The sequence below is a fragment of the Syngnathus scovelli genome, chromosome 7, assembly GCF_024217435.2.
Source record: "Syngnathus scovelli strain Florida chromosome 7, RoL_Ssco_1.2, whole genome shotgun sequence".
NCBI lineage: Eukaryota > Metazoa > Chordata > Actinopteri > Syngnathiformes > Syngnathidae > Syngnathus > Syngnathus scovelli.
Genome location: NC_090853.1, coordinates 2,238,129 through 2,256,930, shown reverse-complemented (window position 1 = coordinate 2,256,930; position 18,802 = coordinate 2,238,129). Strand labels below are relative to the sequence as shown.

Sequence of the window (18,802 nt, the reverse complement as noted above, 5' to 3'; positions counted from 1 at the left end):
CTTCGCTGATGCAACGCTGACCCCGCGAGCTGACCTTTATAACCAACACAGCAGCCAATGTGCGCTTTCTGACAATTCCCAAATGAATACTACTTGCTTTTCAGTGGTTAGTATTTTGTTTTGGTGGCTGGCAGATATGCTGTCCCACCCAAAAAAACAAAAAAAAACCAAGTTTATTATAGTTCATTATTTTCAATTAATTAGACAAAAGAAATTGAATATTCCAGCACAATGTTATGAAATACTTTTACAGTATTATTTATTGATTTTTTTTGTTGAACGTACTAAGTTGTCCTATAGTCTCTGGGTTATATACATTTTTGTTCATTACCTATACCTTTTTCTTTTTACTGTCTGAGTCACAACAAACTTCATAACTTTTGTCAGGTGGCCTTTTTTTGATGCTGAGATGAAGAAAAAAAAATACGGTAATCACAATTTATAGTGTAATGTGTATGTGATCATATTTTTCTGACTACAATAGTCTGGTGAAGTGGAAAACATTTAATTAAGATGGGTACAAAAATGTGTTTGTAAATATCAACTGAGTTGCTTTAAAAAATTTAATTGGACATTCAGAATTACCATAATAAAAGAACGATGTACGATAATGTAAGTCACAGATTTATGCAAAGTCATTTCTTTCAAGCCTAATTAATTATCAATACACAGGAAAACATAAGTTTATAGTTTTTAATGAGATAAACATTTTTAACCACGCTATGAAAAAGCTCCACCTTGAGGTTGCCTATTTTTTCCTCAACACATTTTAGACACAAATGTCCCTGATATAAACATTTGATAAACAGACACCAATGAATGGTTTGCAAACTTGCTTCTTTCCAACATTGTCACATTATTTGATTCATCTTCACAACCAGCACGTACTTCATTGGCACTCTCGAGCCGTGCATACGGGCGACCAGCTCCACATGTAAGACGACGCTTATGGGAGTCAGCTGTGTCCAGAACCCGAGAACCAACATGGACAGTGACGTAAACAAACAGTATAAATGAGACACCAAGTCCGAGTGGTCCAACATAGACCAGAGTTGTAATGTCTCCACGGCATAATAAGCAGCCCGACAGGAGATGAGCAGAAGGGAATTTTTACCCAAGGAAGACTTGAAGCAGGCAACTAAGCTTATCCAGAACTTCTGGGAGGACGGACGGATGCTAACAGGCGATGGAATCCAGCACAGTGTGAAAGAAAGAAACGTCACAACGGTGGTGTTGCCGGTTCTGATCGGTGATGTTTTCATTCTGGTGATGTGAAGCCACGCCAGTAAAACGGCGGCCAGAAACACCCTCCCGACCCATCTGCTGGTATCGGACCTGCCTGGGCTGAATTTGATTGTGTCTGTGGAGAAGAAATTAGCGTGTTGGACGGGATCTCCAGAAACATTTTGCCTTTCTCTTCCCGTCTGTTGTTACCTGATCTTGTGAGAAAGGAACCCTTTGGGGAGAGAGTTGGAAAGGTTCCTGACGGGATCTGCAATAACGGTACGGTAGAAGAAAAAGTCTACTTTTGGAAGATGGACACAACAGAGACTCTTTTTGTCCTCAGAGCAATAAAATCATAAATTGTATCAAATGATTTTTTTCTGGAAGAAATTTTAGAGGCAAAACCTGCTCACAGCAGACCCGGATGTCAACCCTGAGGATTCCTCCGGCCCCAAACTTGAGCTGGAGTACACACGTACGACTATCCCGGAATGATCTTTCCTCGATGATGTGATCGGGGTCATCGTCCACATTTTGGAGGTCCGAGATGATAAACCTGCTGCCAATCAGATGTCTGCTGGAATATTTGGCGTTTATCTGCACAGATTTCAAAATCGGAATGAAGATAAACAGAAGCAACTTGCGTATGTGACTCTCGTACTCACATGCATCAACACATATTTAATCGGCTGAAGACACAATAGTCGGAATGTAGTTATTTCTTCTTGATCATCGTGCATCAGAAGTCCAGCAAGGTGTGTGTCCTTCAATGTAGCATTTCTTCTGAAGAAGATCCTGAGCGGGACAGAAGTCTTCGTAAGAGATCTAAACAGGTATGGAGTCTCTGTTTAGTGCAAAAGGACAATTATTGCACTACTTTCAAAACAAAAGTAAAAATTAGGCCATCGTTATTCAAGCTGCTACATGTCGGGTTGTAGATGATTCCATTGATGGTGTCCAGATCCTTGAGAAAAAACAGAGAGAATGTTACTTACCTGTCACAGGCTAGCTTAGTTTTATGGAGAACATGAGGTGACATATTGGAGCCTTCACGGTAGACATGACGAGAGCTGCCCAGTGACACCTTCCAAGTGAGCAGTGCCAGAAAGACCAACGCCACTGATGTCATCGCAGAGATTCGCCTTTGGCACAGTCCGCCTTCTTCCGAGGGGGGCCTGACTTTTTATAGCATCCCGACTGCCATCCAGGAGTAGGAGGCAACCTTGATGGCCGTTCTCCAAGCTCAAAACTTGAGGAAATCATGTGACAGGAATTGACCCAGTGCACGCTTTTTACGATTGATTATTTGGTGGTCAGATCATGGCTTGAGCATCCTACAGTTCCTGCCCGGGAAGAACATTGGCGTGTTGGAGCAAGCTTTCTACTCCCTCACCCTTCTGTTATTTCAAAGGGGAACACAAATAGTTTGTGATTTGACGTTGAAACATATTTTTCATGATTGACACACACAACTTGACACACGCATTGAATTAAAAATATAATATACTAATAAAATAGAATAGAATATAGCATAGCATAGCATAGCATAGCATAGCATAATATAATATAAACAAATATAACATAACATAACATAATATAACATAAACAAATATAACATAACATAATATAATATAATTCAGCTTTTATTTATGTCACGTCATCTTAATTTTGTTTTGAGATTGAACAAAAGAAGCGGGACAACACCACTACAAACTCCGTCAGTGAAAATGAACGTGATGGAACAGAAACCGATTTTGCCCCAAACTGCTTCCACAATAATGGAAGCATTATTCATTTTGACTGGGAAAAAAAAATGCAATATTTCTGAACTTTGATTACTTGAATAGAACTACACAGAGACTGGAAAAAGTGGATCAATAGCAAGCAGGCCTTTAGGTCAAAACCGGAGAAAACCAGTCAAGGGAATAAATGAGAGATCCAAGCAAGCTCTTAATTGGCATAAAGCAGACAAGCATGTTGTGATGAGAGAGTTAATGAACGTGGATTCTTATTTTCTGCTCGAGGCAACATGCCACCTGTTGTTCAAGTTGTTGTGGAAGGATGAAGCAACATTGTTTCATTTCTTGCCTGATGCCTTTTGTCCTCTCCCTGTGGGCCGGTACCTTCGGGTAAAAAGGTTCCAAGATGAGGATGTGTTCATCTCCCACTGGTCTCCTTTCGTCTTTGTTTTTTTTTTTTTTTTAATTGTAGTACAACGTGTCCTGTTGCATCATTGTTCATTTGAACTTGAGACAGGTTGTCAAGGGATTTGGAGGTGGATGTGCATTTATTTTTTTACATCAAAAAAATCTTCATGATCTTTCTTATGATCATTTTAAAATATTTATTTAAATTTATAATGACTTTAATTTAACAAGAAAAAAATTACCTTTAATAAAATATTTTGAATGTCAGAATGAATGAAATGCATTTTTGCTCTCAAACAAATATGCATTTCATTTTAAAATTCCTAATACTTTAATTCAACAAGCCACAATTTTTACCTTTACTACCAAAGGATTAAAAGACACGCAGAGTAAATTGATTTAATTTATTTGTAATGGCAGAATGAATGAAATGCATACATACACAAAAACTCACATTTTATTATTTATTTATTTATTTGACTTCCCCATGATGTGTCTCTTTGTGTTCTTCTCAGGCCTGAACAATATGATGAAGCATTTAGGTACAAAAATGCAAAACAGTAATCCATAACTTGAGGCCTGGATAGCAAATATCTCCACAGCCACAGTGAATTTTCCCGGAGAGCTGATATAAGCCGGTACGAAGGCGATCCAAACTGCACAAAATGTCAACATACTGAAAGTGATCAGCTTAGCTTCGTTGAAATTATCAGGAAGCTTTCGAGCTAAGAAAGCAATGACGAAGCATAAAATGGCCAGGACGCCAATGTATCCTAAAACAGCCCAGAAACCCAAAACGGAGCCCAGTTGACACTCCAGGATGATTCTATCCGGATAGAGTATCATATTCCTAAACGGGAAAGGAGGTTTAATGGTTAGCCAAAGTATGCAGATGACCACTTGGATGAGGGTGAACATCACCACGCAAAGTCTCTGCTGCGTGGGTCCGAACCACTTCAAGAGCTTACTTCCAGGGAGGGAAGCTTTAAAAGCCATCAAGACCAGGATGGTCTTCCCCAGAACGCAGGAGATGCAAAGGACAAAAGTAATACCGAAGGCCGTGTGCCGCAGCATGCAGGACCACCGGGTGGGCCGACCGATGAAGGTGAGCGAGCACAGGAAGCACAACGTTAAGGAGAAGAGAAGCAGGAAGCTCAACTCGGAGTTGTTTGCGCGAACCAGCGGCGTTTCTTTGTGGCAGTAAAAGACGATCGTCGTCAACGTGGTCAGAAACACTCCCAGCAAGGAAAACAAGGTTAGAAGACTTCCCAGGATTTCTCCATAGGTCAAGAACTCGATTCCTTTTGGGATGCAGGCATCTCTGTGCTCATTGGACCAGAACTCTGGCGAGCATTTCATGCAGTGGATAGAATCTGGAAGCAGAAGAGTTTTTGTTTACATGAATACGTTTTTTGTTCATTATGCCACATCTGGTTGAATTACCCGTTGAGTTACTGATTTCTCCTGCGGGACACATGATGCAGTCATAGCAACACACTGGACGTCCTTTCTGGAGAACCTTGTGGCTTCCTGGAAGACAGCTCTGACTGCACACTGACACGGGCACCTGTCACCCAAACACACAATTCCCGTACTTCCTCCAGAATACACAAGTAAAGCCTCGCAAACCTCGCTTCACCTCGGAGTCTCCGTTTCCCCACACCACTGGAACGTCACTCATGACGAACTGATGGCCGCCCGTCTTGGAAGCGTCATAAATGCCAACCGTCACCGCTTCCATGGTGCCTTTGTTTGTCATCTGCAAATTGACCAGTTCGTATCTGGCTGGCGAGTCGCCGTTACTGTCAAAATATACCCTCTCCCCTCCTGGGGTAGTAAAGTTCACCATGCTGAGATACTCCAGAACCTGGTAAAGGATATTAAAGGACATTTGAAGTGGTTTGAACGTACTTTTTAAGAATCAACTCCTCACCTGCCATGGCTGAATTTGTGCGGGATCGGCACAACTCCCATCGGGAAAGGGCCCTTGCCCTTCTTCACACTTGAGTAGGGCATCAAGAGCGTGGGCCACTGAATAAACGGACTTGTAGACATTGTTGGTAAACCTCAACTCGGACAAGTCTGTGAATTGGAGGTCTCGCAAGCTCTCCAGGCCGCTGCAGGGCTTCTGTCGTCCCGCCTCGGTTGCGTTCAGGGAGCAGTCGAAGACGCCCTCCCAGAAGTCGTGCACAAAGCGGCTGTTAGGGAACCACGAGGGGCGGAGGTTGCAAAGGTGTTCCTCCAGCCCGGGGATCCGAGCCCTGGTGACGGTGAAGCCCAGCGAGCCCACCAGGACGCTGTGCCCCTCGCTGTCAGCCAGGGAGGGATCCGTAATCCAAGCTTCGCTGCCCACCCACTGCACACCTGTAACATTCCGCTCGTACAGCTCCTTAGCCAGCAACTTAATTTCTCGGTGAGACATAAAAGCCAAAATCACTTTAGAAGAAGCACTTTGGATTTTGGATGTTATCCTCTGTAGATCGGCAGGTGGACCAGAGGAGGAGAAGGCGTCCGAGTACTCAATGCACACACCGTATTCTTGGGCGGCTTGGGTGAAAGCAGCGATGCCGTTGAGGCCGTACTCATTCTCCACGGCTATGACTCCGATCCAGGTCCAGCCTAAGTACTTGACCAGCTTTGCTAGTGCTTGGCTTTGGTAGTAGTCACTGGGAATGGTTCTGAAAAAGGTCGGGTACTCTTTCCTGTTGCTGAGACAGGCACAAGTAGCAAAATGGCTGATCTGTAATCACAAGGACAAATGATGCTGTGATAACGTATTTAACTTTGATGTCACGGAAACAGTTCTTACCACCGGAACATGGAATCGCCCAACAACTGGTGCAAATGCGATGGTTGGTGTGGATCCTGAATGTCCCAGGATGGCTTGCACCGTCTCGGTTTTGGTGCAGTTTTCATCATCGACTTCTCCATCAAGGCCACTCAGCAACGCCAACGCGGCTCTCAGAATATCCATCGTCCCGCAGTCGTCGTAGATCTTGTAACCCAACTTGATGCCAGGTAGCATGCCTGGGTTTTTGTTGATCTCATTGATGGCGAAAATCATTGCCTGAGCAAATTTAAATTCCCTGAAATTGATACTGGGATGGGAAAAAATACACTTATAAATACAAGCAAGAGACTTGAACAGTATCAAACAGGACATACTTTTTACATAACCGCACTTCTGGAATTACTTGATATGTATCAACCACATAATCCTGCCCTGTGCGGAATGAGAAAATGCCTCCGATGACAACATCGCCGTCCTGCGCCAGCTCAGGCGGGAGCGCCGGTCCTTGCATGCGGCATACACACTCCACCCTCTTCTCGGTTAGCAGCACCAACATCAGAAGGCTCAACAATGACATCGTGTCACTGTGCGGACCAGCCGGCCGGCACTCAACGTGGTTTTATACACCCAGGAGGGAGAAGTTGTCATGGTTTGTCATCTCGTACCTCAGGAGACCGCAAGAAACCAAACAAATCCAAATGTGTTCATAGTGCAAGTCTGGATTTTATTTTATTTAGATGTAACAATTGGCTCTATAAGTAATCAATATTTCTATTATGACTCATACGAATCCAAACGGTGTCCCGATTGGTTTCCGGAACGATTTTACAGTCCCTTTAATTCTCTTCTTTGTATTCTTCTCAGGTTGCATTAGTATAATATAACATTTAGGTATAAATATACAAACGAGCAATCCAAAACTAGAGGCCAATATTGCAAATATCTCCACGGCAACGCTAAACTTCCCAGGGGAGCTGACATAAGCTGGGATGAAAGTGATCCATACGGCAGAAAAGATCAACATGCTGAAGGTGATCAGTTTGGCTTCGTTAAAGTTACCGGGCAGCTTGCGGGCAAGAAAGGCCAGAACGAAACATAACATTGCCAGGATTCCGATGTAGCCCAGCACAGCCCAGAAACCCACGACTGAACCCACAGCACACTCCAAGATAATTTTATTTTTAAACTCCTTGAAGTTCTTCAAAGGAAACGGCGGGGCGATTATGAGCCAGACGATACATATGACCACCTGGACGAGAGTGAACGCCACGACACCGAGTCTTTGCTGAAGAGGCCCGAACCACTTCATGACATGCCCGTCAGGAAGTGCGGACCTGAACGCCATCAACACCACGACGGTTTTCCCCAGGACGCAGGAGATGCAGAGCACAAAAGTGATACCAAACACCGTATGGCGTAACATGCAGGACCACCAGCTGGGCCGGCCGATGAAGGTCAGAGAGCACAAGAAGCACAACGCTAATGAGAGAAGCAGCAGGAAGCTCAGCTCCGAGTTGTTGGCCCTGACGATCGGAGTTTGCCGGTATTTGAAGAAAACGCGAGCCACGGCGGCGGTGGAGAACAAGCCCAATAACGACGCCACGGTGAGGAGAGCTCCCATGACCTCGTTATACGATAGAAACTCTGCTTCCTTCCTCGTGCAGGCGTCTCTCCTCTCATTTGACCAGAATTCAGGGTTGCATCGTTCGCACGTGACCGAATCTGAAAATATCAGAACATTTAGTAAAGTCCAAAAACTTCTCAACAGGATTTGATGAATCCTACCTGTGACGTTGCTGAATTCACCCTCAGCACACCTCACACAGTCATAGCAGCAGACGGGCTTTCCTTTCTGAAGAACCTTTCGTGTCCCTGGACGACATTCCTTACTGCAAACAGATACCGGAACCTGCATGATGAAAGGGAAGTCGTAAGCACGTTTCGCAATCAACGTTGGCAACTTTGGAGCTCACCTGCTTAGAGTTCCCCGCCCAAACCAGAGACCGATTCTGCAGATTCAGCTGTTTGTCCGCCGACGCGTCGTAGAGACCGACGGTGACGAATTCAACCGTCCCATTTTCTGTTGGTTGCCAATTTATAATTTCATACTTAGCTGCCGGATCTCCGTTTTCATTGAAGAAGACCTCGTGGCCTTCTTTAGTTGTGAAATGAATCTTCTTCATCTGGTGTAAAATCTTAGGTGAGATACACAAGAGTGCTAATTAGCTGTTTTGTAAAAACAACAAAACTTTTGTTTGGACTTACCGCAAACGGCTCGAGCTGCATCCGGGTATTGCATGTGGTGTTACACCCAAGAACTTTATGGACTGCATGGGCCACGGCATACACAGCTTTATAGACATTGCTAAAGATGGGCATGAGTGACATATCAGTGAAGCTGTTCTGCACATCTTTGAGGTCTTCAAGCCCGTTGCAGTCTCCCCGATTCCCGACTTTTCTCGACTCAAGCTGACAGTTGAATATCGTCTCCCAGAATTGCCTGAACGTGTCATCACCGAATGAATTCAGACGTTTCACATCCAAGATGAACTCCCTCATACCGTCGACGTGGGCTTTCGGAATGGCCAACCCGAGGGCTCCGTTAAGGATACGCGTCCGATCCGAAGCTGCCGTCTGGGAATCAAAAATCCAACTCTCTGTGCCAACCCACTGGTAGCCGCTCAGGTTGTGATGAGACAGTTGGTGTATCAAGACATCCAGATCCATGTGGGAGAGGAACGTAACGATCACCTTGGATGTCGAAGCCTTAATCACATTGATTATTTTTTGTATTTTGCCAGGTGGATCCGTCCTAAAGAAAGATACCGAGTACTCGAGACAAACACCGAGCCCTTTGGCGATCTCGGTGAATGTGGCCATTCCGTTATTGCCGTAATCGTCGTTGCTTCTGATGGCTCCTACCCAGGTCCACCCAAAGTATTTGACCAGGTGAGCAAGAGCTCGACTCTGGTAGTAATCACTCGGGATTGTTCTCAGGAAAGATGGGTACTTGGTTTTATCGCTGAGGCAAGCACAAGTGGCAAAGTGGCTGATCTGCAGGATAAGACAAAGACGAGATTTATTTTAGGTGACTACAGCACACCATGGTCTAACTCGACCCACCAAAGGGATCCAGAAGGGTCCGACGGTGGTGGCTATGGCCATGCAAGGAGAGGAAGACGTCTCTCCCACAATGGCCTGCACCCGGGCTGGTCTGGGGCAAAGCTCCTCCAAAGGACCATCTCCATCCCCATTGGCCAAAGCGAGGGCCACCCTCACCCCTCGAGCAACGGAACCACAAGAATCGTAGATTTTATACCCGAGAGAAACTCCAGGCAGGAGATCGGTGCTGTTATTGATCTCCTCGATGGCAAAGAGCATAGCCTGGGTAAACTGGAAGCCCCTGAAATTCAAACTGGGCACAAATGGTTTGCATTTGAAGGAACGCCGTTGAACCTGAAAGAGGTCGTTTATTTACCTGGTGCACTGAAGCGACTGCGGTTTCTGCACAAAGCTATCCTGTCGGTCTTTCCAGCTGCTGTGGAGGGAAAAGATTCCCCCTAACATGATGTCTCCGTCTTTAAAGAGCTGGGGGTTCTCGGGATCTCCTCTGTGCCTGCAGATTGGCTGCCCAGCCCAAGAGAACGACCCGATTAGGAAGAGGTGGAGAAGTGCCAAGCCTTGCTCTGCCCACCTGTTGGTGTGTGTCATGGTTTCTGAAGCTAAACCACAGAGTGACCATTCAGGTGAATCCAAGCTAGGGTTTTTATAAATGAGCTGACCCGTGAGGTGGGGTAAGAGGATGGAAACAATCCAAAGACATGAATACTTTTTTTCTTACTTTCAACATCTGCATCAAGCGGCTACGATGTCTGCATTTTTTTCTATATGATATCTTGCGTGAAGCTTAATTCTTTGAGAAGCTAGTTCCAAAAAAATCTAAGCTGGGTTCACCTTCAGATGGCAGGCCAGAGATCTTTAGGGTCCCCAGACTCCCAGACTTTAGGGTGAACCGAGGAAATTCCAACACTTACATCCACTTATCCTTGAATTTTTATCACTATCTCATTCATTGGAAATAAAACCAAATCTGGAAAAGAGGATTTAAATTCCACTTTTGACAGGTGATCAAAACAAACTTGCACGCACGCCTGATTAGGCAGCTCATTGGCCCGTGTCATCTCTAAATTGCCCTTATTTTTATTTTCCACAGAAGGGGGATGTTTAACAACCATCTGATGAGGGTCACATTTCATTAAAAACGAGGATGTTTGTGTGTTTGCAGTGGAGCAAAGATCTCAGAGCTCTCCCGAGGGTCAGCCAGGTGGGATGTGTACAAAGTCTGATGCCTCGGGCTTGACCTTGACTTACACCTGAGGTGCATAAACACTCACACAAACAAGCGGAAAAGTTCCTCGGGAATTTTGTGGCTCTTGACTTCTGTCACGGTTTGCTCTCGAAAATGCGAGAAAAGGCCATGTGGCTTTAATTGAAGAACTAGTACTTGTGCAAGTGTGTGTGGTCCCCTCACAAACACCATACGATGAACTATTGTGCCCCCTTCTGGCAGTTTGTCGAACTACAGCTGCAATAATACAGAACATATACAGGAATTAACCTTAATAAAGTATATGCCAGACTTCTCCAAGCATATTAAGATGATTTTATTTAATGTGCAAATTTGAGGTGTTATGGGAAAGTCAAAGTCATCCAATTAGCTTGTTTTGACCTTGTCCAGTGCTCCTTCAATTAAACGTGAAGTCAATTTATCTCCCACGTCGCACCTGATGAGCATGTGTGTCTCCCCAGCAGCCTCAGGCCACATGGCATGGTTCTTTCTGGAAACTCTTGCTTGTCTTTGCTTGCCTGGCGGCCCGCCGGGAATCAAGTCCGCTGAAGCGGTGCGTGCCCACCCGGTCGACACAATAACACGTTTAAGTGCATCCCAAGTGTGTGTTATGATCTGCCCTGCATGCCACCTTATTATTACTGCTGAAGGTCTGATTAAAATGAAAAACATCACCAATCCCAAGGCAATCCCACACCTGATACCTTCACTCTGTTGATTTGTCCAAGTTAGACATGCAAACTTTGAAGTGATTTATGTATATGTATGCAAATAAATATAATATAATATATATTTTCCACACTACAAGGTGCACCTAAAAACCTCCAATTTTCTCAAAACCCGACAATGCGCCTTATAATCAGGTTCGCCTTATATATGGACCAATATTGAGCCACTACAGCAGGCGTCTCCAAAGTCCGGCCTGCGGGCCAAATGTATATATCTCATATATGGACAAAATTTCAAAATGGGCCATTCATTGAAGGTGCGCCTTATAATCCAGTGCGCCTTATATATGGACAAAATGTTAAAATGGGCCATTCATTGAAGGTGCGCCTTATAATCCGGTGCGCCTTATAGTGCGGAAAATACGGTAATATAATATATAATAAATATATACATACGTATACACATATACATATATATATACGTACATACATATACACATACACGTATACAAACGTATACACAGGTACGCACATATACATACATATATTTACTTATACACATTTATGCATTCATATATGTACATATTGTGTGTGTCTATGCGTCTAAGTGTGTGTATCCATCCGTCTCTCCTTATCACTGAAGGTTGACTTAGGCCTACTCAGGCGTGACACGGCGAGATGACACGGCTAATGTCTCGTCTCAATTTGGTCTAACGCGCCTCCTCGTTATGCTCGTTATTTACGTGGAAGCCGAGTTTCCTTTTCCATTGATTTGCTGACTCGGGGGAAATCAGTTCAATTTGCCGGTGATGCTATGTGACAGGGGGCATAGACATTGAAGGCTATAAATGCGTGGTGCTTTGAAAAGTGCTTACGTTGTGACAATGAAGCACTGTGTGAGGTTCTCACTGATGCTCAAAACAAAATAACTTGTAGTCTTGAAAGTTTTTCCTCAAATTGTTTTAGAAAATATGTTTCAGGTTTGGAGAAAGCTCAGGTGCTGGTGGCGGAGAACTGAAGTGGTGGTCTGGAGCGTCATGTGGGTGTCGATCTTGTTCCCTCATCAATCCTACCAAGATCAGTCGCAACATTGCGACGTCATCCCAGGTTCCATGATCTTGCCATATCTGGAGAAAAAGGGGGACATCATCCTGGGTGGGCTCTTCTCCCTACACGATACGGTGGTGGAGCCCAGCCTGACGTTCACCTCCAAGCCTCCACCCACGGAATGCACCAGGTAATCGTTCGGAGCAGATGATGAGTCAGCGGATTTAATTGTTGGACGGTTTTGCTCGCAGATTTAACTTCCGAACATTCCGCTGGATGCAGACCATGATTTTTGCAATCGAGGAGATCAACAGGGAGGGAAAACTGCTTCCAAACATCACTCTGGGTTATAAACTCTACGACTCGTGTAGCAACCCCCACCAGGCTCTCAAGGCCGCCATGGAGCTTCTGGGAATCCAAAACGCCTCCGTGACCGAAGGAAAAGCAAAGCAAAGCATCTGCAAGGGGGGCGTACCTGCCGTGATCGGAGACGGGGGCTCCACCCAGTCTCTGGTCGTGGCCCGTTTCTTGGGGGTCTTCCACGTGTCGCAGGTGAGCGGGACAAACCATTTTGGTTGTAAATTGAAATTTTGGACTTATTTCGAATAAAAGTGGATTTCTATACAGGTCAGTTATTTTTCCAGCTGTGCTTGCCTGAGCAACAAAAAGGAGTTTCCTGCTTTTCTCAGGACCATGCCCAGTGACATCTTCCAGGTCTTCCGTCGTCATGGTGGGAATTTTTCAACTTAAGTTTGGACATGAATATTCAATTTTATTTGTTTTAGGTGGATGCATTGATCCAGCTGGTCAAACATTTCGGGTGGACTTGGGTAGGTGTGATCGCGGGTGATGATGCGTACGGTCGAGAAGGTGCAAACATTTTTGCTCAAGAGGTAAGTCCGCAGCAACGGAAAATTGGTCAAAAGAATAAAGTTGTATTTTGGAAACACTCTACATCCCAGGTTCGCAAACTAGGCGCATGTGTGGCCCTCCATGACATCATCCCCAAGAACCGAGCACCTGAGGTGATCTCATCCATCATTTCCAATATCCGCTCTTCCGGGGCCCGCGTGATCTTGGTGTTCGCCGTGGAACAGGACGCAGCGGCGCTTTTTGATGAAGCCCTCAGGTGGGGACACATCTTTCTTTTTCAATCACTCCCGAGTGTGAGATTCTGCAATTCCATCATTACAGAGAAGGTCTGGACGGGATCCAGTGGCTAGCAAGTGAGGCTTGGAGCACGGCGGCTGTACTCTCCACTCCCAAGAAGTACTTTAGCATCCTGCAGGGCTCCATGGGGTTCGCCATCCGTCGAGTCCACATCCCAGGACTTCGGGACTTCCTGCTCCGTCTGCATCCATCCAACCCCGACTCTGTCACCGACCCGTTTCTGATACCATTTTGGGAAGAAGTTTTTCAATGTAGTCTGAGCGAGGGAAGGGTTAAACCACCGTGCACCGGGGCGGAAGATCTGAAGACGGTGACAAATATCTACTCGGATGTGTCCCAGCTGCGGATCTCCTACAACGTCTATAAAGCGGTGTATGCGATCGGGTATGCATTGAGGAGTGTGGGGGGCTGCGAGGATGGCAAAGGTCCTTTTGCTCTTCAGACGTGTGCCAATGCACAAAGCGTCCAACCGTGGCAGGTACGATTACGAAATACACGACTCGGTCATTTATTTTTATTTCAGGATAAACTCAAAGTGTGCTAAAATGTTTCCATTTGGTGCATCAGCAACATCACACGCCACTCCACCCTCTTCTATTGGAATAAAAATAAAATAAAATAAAATAAAATAAAATAAAATAAAATAAAATAAAATAAAATAAAATAAAATAAAATTAAATTAAATAAAATAAATAGACAGTACATTTGTTTTGAATTATCTAACAATATTGTTTCTCTTTAGCTGCTTCACTATTTAAAACAAGTGAAGTACTTCAATTCCTTTGGCGATGAGATCACCTTTGACGAGAACGGCGATCCGGCCGCCATGTACGATTTGGTCAACTGGCAGCTGAGACCAAGTGGTGGGATCGAGTTTGTCACCGTCGGCAAGTTCGACGAGACGGTCAAAGACGGACAACAGAAACTTCGAATCCAAAGCGAGGACATCGTGTGGAACGGCAACAAGACCCAAGTAGACACATAACTTTTAACAACTATTTGTTTTGGATTTTGGATACAGCTCTTGGATTACCTAGCATCTGTACCTAATGAAACGTCTCGTAACTGTGTTTGTTTTGTGTGACTGTAAAGTTGCCCTCGTTGCACAGGTCCCGCTATCAGTATGCAGTAACATTTGTCCGCCCGGCACCCGCCAGGCCATCCGACCTAACTTCCCTATCTGCTGCCATGATTGCGTGGTGTGTACAGCAGGGGAGATTAGCAATCAGACCGGTGCGGATCCTCGTTCCTCCTACGTGACAAGAAGCTCCGCTGTTAACCTTATTCTGTATTTTAGACGCCGTAGAGTGCACACGCTGCCTGCCCGAGTTCTGGTCCAACGACGAGAGGACCGCCTGCATCCCTAAAGAGGTGGAGTTCCTCTCGTTCAGCGACACCATGGGCATCACGCTGATGGCCATATCCCTCATGGGTTCCTTCTGCACCTGCGTGGTGGTCTTCGTCTTCTCCTACCACAGGAGCACCCCGGTGGTTAGGGCCAACAACTCGGAGTTGAGCTTCCTTCTGCTCTTCTCTTTGACTTTGTGCTTCCTGTGCTCGCTCACTTTCATCGGTCGGCCCTCAGAGTGGTCGTGCATGCTGCGCCGCACGGCTTTCGGTATCACCTTTGTGTTGTGCATCTCTTGTATTTTGGGAAAGACCATCGTGGTGCTGATGGCGTTCAAGGCCTCACAGCCTGGAAGTCGAGTCATGAAGTGGTTTGGGCCCGCTCAGCAAAAAGCCATTATTAGTCTTTGCACTCTGGTTCAGGTGAGGACTATGTTTTGATTTAAAATAATAAAATAATAAAATCATAAAATAAATAAATAAAATAATAAAATGATAAAATGATTAAATAATTAATTAAATAAATAATAACATAATAAAATAAAATAATAGCTTTCATTCAGATTAAACTTCAAAAAACAAAATTTATCCCCCATATTTTATTCACCAAATCAGTTATTTAGTTAATTTTGATAACCTATCTTGCAGGGTCTAATTTTTGTTAATTTTTTATTCCTCTAGGTGCTAATCTGCACAGTATGGCTCATCGTGGCTCCCCCGACCCCTCACCAGCTGATTCCCCCCAAGAGCGCCGTTGTCCTTCTGCTTTGCGACGTTGGCTCGCCCGTGGCCTTCAGTTTGGTCCTGGGCTACATCGGCCTGCTAGCCTGCCTCTGCCTCGTTCTGGCCTTCCTGGCCCGGAAGCTTCCGGACAATTTCAACGAGGCTCGCTTTATCACTTTTAGCATGCTCATCTTCTGCGCCGTGTGGGTGGCCTTCGTGCCCGCCTACATCAGCTCCCCGGGGAAGTACTCCACAGTCACGGAGGTGTTTGCCATCCTGGCCTCCAGCTATGGCCTGCTGGGCTGCATCTTTGCACCAAAATGTTACTTGATTCTCTTTAAACCAGAAAAAAACACCAGGAAGCATCTTATGTCCAGAATGGACAAGTTTTAAGAAACAGTTTGCTTAATCAAAAACTAGTTTGAGTTCATAGTTTCTAAAAAAAAATAAAGATCTTCTACATACTGGTCTAATACATTTAAGCACTGTATTTTGTGATAGATAATAAAATTGTATTACATTCTGCCTTTTAAGCTTTTGTGATATTCTGGACATAACAGGGGAATTCTTTTTCTTTTTTTATTAAAAAACATATTTTCTTTTTATTTGACCGCTAGGTGGCAGCAGAAGCTAGTGGTGCACTGCCTTCAGCGAAGTTCAGCCATATACAATATAGTAAAAAAAAAAAAAAAGGTGAACCTAATTTTATGCAAATGTTTCATAGTGGCAGTTTATTTTCATTTGATTGGAATAATTTTAAATTATTTTCAGTTATTTGTGGTGCCATTTGACTTGTTGGAGCCACATTAGACTTATTGGTGTCACGCCCGTGCCACTTCGCTCAGCCACACCCCTTTCGTTACCGTAATGTCTGTCACCTGCTTCCTCTTGTTACCCTGTGTATTTAAGCCCTGCCCGTGTGTTTCTCCCTGTCGGTGTCTACTGTTGTGTCCATTCCTGTTCGTGCGCAGTGTTCCTGTTCGTGTCATCTGGTTTTCCCTCGGTCTGTCTGAAGGCTCACGGTCAGAATTTTAATCTTGTCCAAGGGGACTTCATGTCGGTCTGTCTGTTTTGCTGGCCGTGAGTCTTCCTCCCGTCTGTGTCGTTCGTTCCCCACCTGCCTCCCTTCCAACTCCTTTTCCCTGCAATAAATCCTGGTTCAAGCTGCATTTGGTCGCCCTGGCTCAACTCATTCCTGACAATTGGAAGCTCATTAAGAGGCAGAGGCTCACTAAAATAAATCTGGTGACTCCATTGGCACTTTTATCAAGAATTCAGCCATTTTCTCAATTCACCCTCCATACATTGTGATTCTTTAATGACGGAAGTTGCTAAACACAAGTGTTCCAAAGGAAGAATTCTTGACAAAGTACAAATAAAAGATGACTCAGGTTTTCTGTGAGTTGCGGCAACAGACAGATTTTCAAAATAACAAAATAAACTGTAGAAAAATCAGGCTTGGACAAAACAGCACAAAGCACAGCATGGAGGAAAACAAGGAAAAGATAACACTGACTAAACAAAAAACCTGGATTTTTACATTTATTTCATGATCAATTATTATTATTGTTATTATTATTTTTATTTTATTATTTCCACTCTATTTTTGTCCATTCATCATTATTATTATTATTAATATATTAATATTATATTATTAATTATTATTATTGTTGTTATTCAAAGTCAAAAAAGTCAATTATATAATAATAATAAATAATAAATTTAAAGTTATTATTATTATTATTTTAATTATTTTTCCCCCTTCAGCATTTCTCCATCTACACTATAATGCACGTGATCGGGTACAGAAATATCAGTGCAAGGACATGCTTGTGTTGCTTAAGTACAATTAGCAGGAAGTATTGATTATCAAGTCCAATTAGGATGAGAGGCATTAGGGAGACAAGAAGGAGGCGAAAGCTGTCTTGCTGGCAAGAGACAAGTGTTGGCCTAATTACGCCGCTCTTTCTCGCTTTCCTCCTTCTCCCGCTCGTCTTTCTTCATCTCTTGTTCTCGGTCCCTTGATCCCCTTCAGCTTTAGTTTAACAGGAATATTAATAAGCTTTCATTTGATAAGATGTCGGAATCGTTTCATGCGTTTCCATTGACAAAACGGCTAAAGAAGGAAATTGAGTCACTTGATTGGTGGGGTAGTGTGATGGACTCTGAGAAAGTAAAAAAATTCTCAGCCCTCACCCAAAGCAAGAAATGGATGGGTGGATTTCAAGCTCATTTTTGAGCTTACGTTCAAATTATTCCCGCTTCAAAAATTTCGCTCTCCAAGAAACCATCATGACCGGCATTAAAATACACTAAGAGCAGTGTTTCTGTTTTTTTTTCCTAGAAAGTACATTTCTATATTATCGAATGAAACTAAAATATTCTCCACAGCGAAAGATTCTTCGGAGAAAATCTTCTGGTTACGAAGAGCCACAAGCTGAGAAGTAATAACAGAAAATGGAAGATAATTATGTCCTTTTGCTCATCTTTGTTGCGTTCATTGGCACAACATAAGCTTGTTCTGGCTTTTCTGTTCCAAGACAAACTTTATTACTTCATGGAAACTTGGGCGGATAGATTCTCAGTAAAAAAAAAAAAAAAAAATACCACAAAAAAATACTGCGATAAGTCTTGGGTAATTTTGAGCTCATTCTTCCTTTAAGAGCAGTCTTTCAAAAATTGTTTCTCGTTTCAGTCAGCCTATGACTCATCCCTTGACTAATTTTTGATAGGGTCAGAAATACGAAGCTACAGATATATGATTAAAAGAAACGAGCAAAATTACTAAAACCAACTAACTTAATTAAAAAAACAAAAACAGAACTACTACTGCTTCTTGAGTCACTTCCAGTTTTTGTGAAACTCTTCTTTGTTTGTGTCCACATGACTATATTACACTGCCCTGTAATACGGAGTACCCCAAGGCTCCTGTTTAGGTCCTCTTTGATGTATAGACTGAAATATTTCTATAAAAAAACACTTATAGCCCTTAAATATAAACTAACAAATTAGTTGATGATGTACAGTTGAATCTTTCACACTCTTGTCAGTTTGGATTTTTAATGACCTCACCAGTAGTTGACGTTTATTTTACAACAGAATGATCTTTAAGAGACGCCACAAAGAATCTTTCTTAAGCTCTACGAAATTAACCCAATTAAACTTGAAGCCACAGGAGATAGCAAGGCCATTCCTCAGCTAAAGAAGATCCCCCTGGGAAAAAACTCAGAGGTCCAGCTGGGACCGAATCCATTGAGAAAAGACAATGAAGACATTTTTTAGGCGTCTGCGAGGAATTTTGAGTATCGCGGCTTGATTTCAGTCCGACGTAGGATTC

At 43.8% G+C, this 18,802-nt stretch overlaps 3 protein-coding genes and 1 long non-coding RNA gene across 4 annotated transcripts; 1 reads left to right on the top strand and 3 right to left on the bottom strand.

Annotated features, from left to right (window-relative positions):
- Positions 1-837: 837 nt before the first annotated feature.
- On the bottom strand, positions 838-2,633 carry LOC125972178 (uncharacterized). Its single transcript, XR_007482704.2, has 4 exons — positions 2,220-2,633; positions 1,890-2,019; positions 1,435-1,821; positions 838-1,360 (listed from the first exon to the last, which is right to left on the bottom strand). It is a non-coding gene; the product is annotated as an uncharacterized lncRNA (long non-coding RNA).
- Positions 2,634-3,839: 1,206 nt separating this feature from the next.
- Positions 3,840-6,488, bottom strand: LOC125972176 (extracellular calcium-sensing receptor-like). The gene is made up of 5 exons (XM_049725597.1): positions 6,181-6,488; positions 5,305-6,111; positions 5,011-5,238; positions 4,815-4,938; positions 3,840-4,744 (listed from the first exon to the last, which is right to left on the bottom strand). The coding sequence occupies exons 1-5, from the start codon at positions 6,433-6,435 to the stop codon at positions 3,840-3,842; spliced, it is 2,319 nt and encodes a 772-aa protein (XP_049581554.1). The 5' UTR covers positions 6,436-6,488.
- A 455-nt stretch (positions 6,489-6,943) lies between these two features.
- LOC125971857 (extracellular calcium-sensing receptor-like) lies at positions 6,944-9,729 on the bottom strand. Its single transcript, XM_049724918.2, has 6 exons — positions 9,641-9,729; positions 9,286-9,577; positions 8,428-9,216; positions 8,136-8,357; positions 7,948-8,071; positions 6,944-7,884 (listed from the first exon to the last, which is right to left on the bottom strand). The coding sequence occupies exons 1-6, from the start codon at positions 9,727-9,729 to the stop codon at positions 6,944-6,946; spliced, it is 2,457 nt and encodes an 818-aa protein (XP_049580875.1).
- Positions 9,730-12,215: 2,486 nt separating this feature from the next.
- On the top strand, positions 12,216-15,861 carry LOC125972457 (extracellular calcium-sensing receptor-like). The gene is made up of 10 exons (XM_049726146.2): positions 12,216-12,415; positions 12,477-12,777; positions 12,853-12,939; positions 13,011-13,118; positions 13,188-13,354; positions 13,420-13,873; positions 14,138-14,368; positions 14,505-14,628; positions 14,693-15,165; positions 15,424-15,861. Exons 1-10 carry the CDS (start codon positions 12,216-12,218, stop codon positions 15,856-15,858), a joined length of 2,580 nt encoding a protein of 859 aa, XP_049582103.2. The 3' UTR covers positions 15,859-15,861.
- The last annotated feature ends 2,941 nt before the right edge of the window (positions 15,862-18,802 follow it).

Coding starts and splice junctions, on each gene's coding strand:
- LOC125972176 (XM_049725597.1), bottom strand. CDS start 6,435: ATGATTTTCGCCATCAATGAGATCAACAAAAACCCAGGCATGCTACCT. Junction 5,239..5,304: donor CACAAATTCAGCCATGGCAG/GTGAGGAGTTGA, acceptor ATCCTTTACCAG/GTTCTGGAGTATCTCAGCAT. Junction 4,745..4,814: donor AGAAATCAGTAACTCAACGG/GTAATTCAACCA, acceptor TTCTGCTTCCAG/ATTCTATCCACTGCATGAAA.
- LOC125971857 (XM_049724918.2), bottom strand. CDS start 9,729: ATGTTAGGGGGAATCTTTTCCCTCCACAGCAGCTGGAAAGACCGACAG. Junction 9,217..9,285: donor GACCCTTCTGGATCCCTTTG/GTGGGTCGAGTT, acceptor CTTATCCTGCAG/ATCAGCCACTTTGCCACTTG. Junction 8,072..8,135: donor GGGCGGGGAACTCTAAGCAG/GTGAGCTCCAAA, acceptor TTCATCATGCAG/GTTCCGGTATCTGTTTGCAG.
- LOC125972457 (XM_049726146.2), top strand. CDS start 12,216: ATGTGGGTGTCGATCTTGTTCCCTCATCAATCCTACCAAGATCAGTCG. Junction 12,416..12,476: donor CCACCCACGGAATGCACCAG/GTAATCGTTCGG, acceptor TTTTGCTCGCAG/ATTTAACTTCCGAACATTCC. Junction 14,369..14,504: donor GGAACGGCAACAAGACCCAA/GTAGACACATAA, acceptor CTCGTTGCACAG/GTCCCGCTATCAGTATGCAG.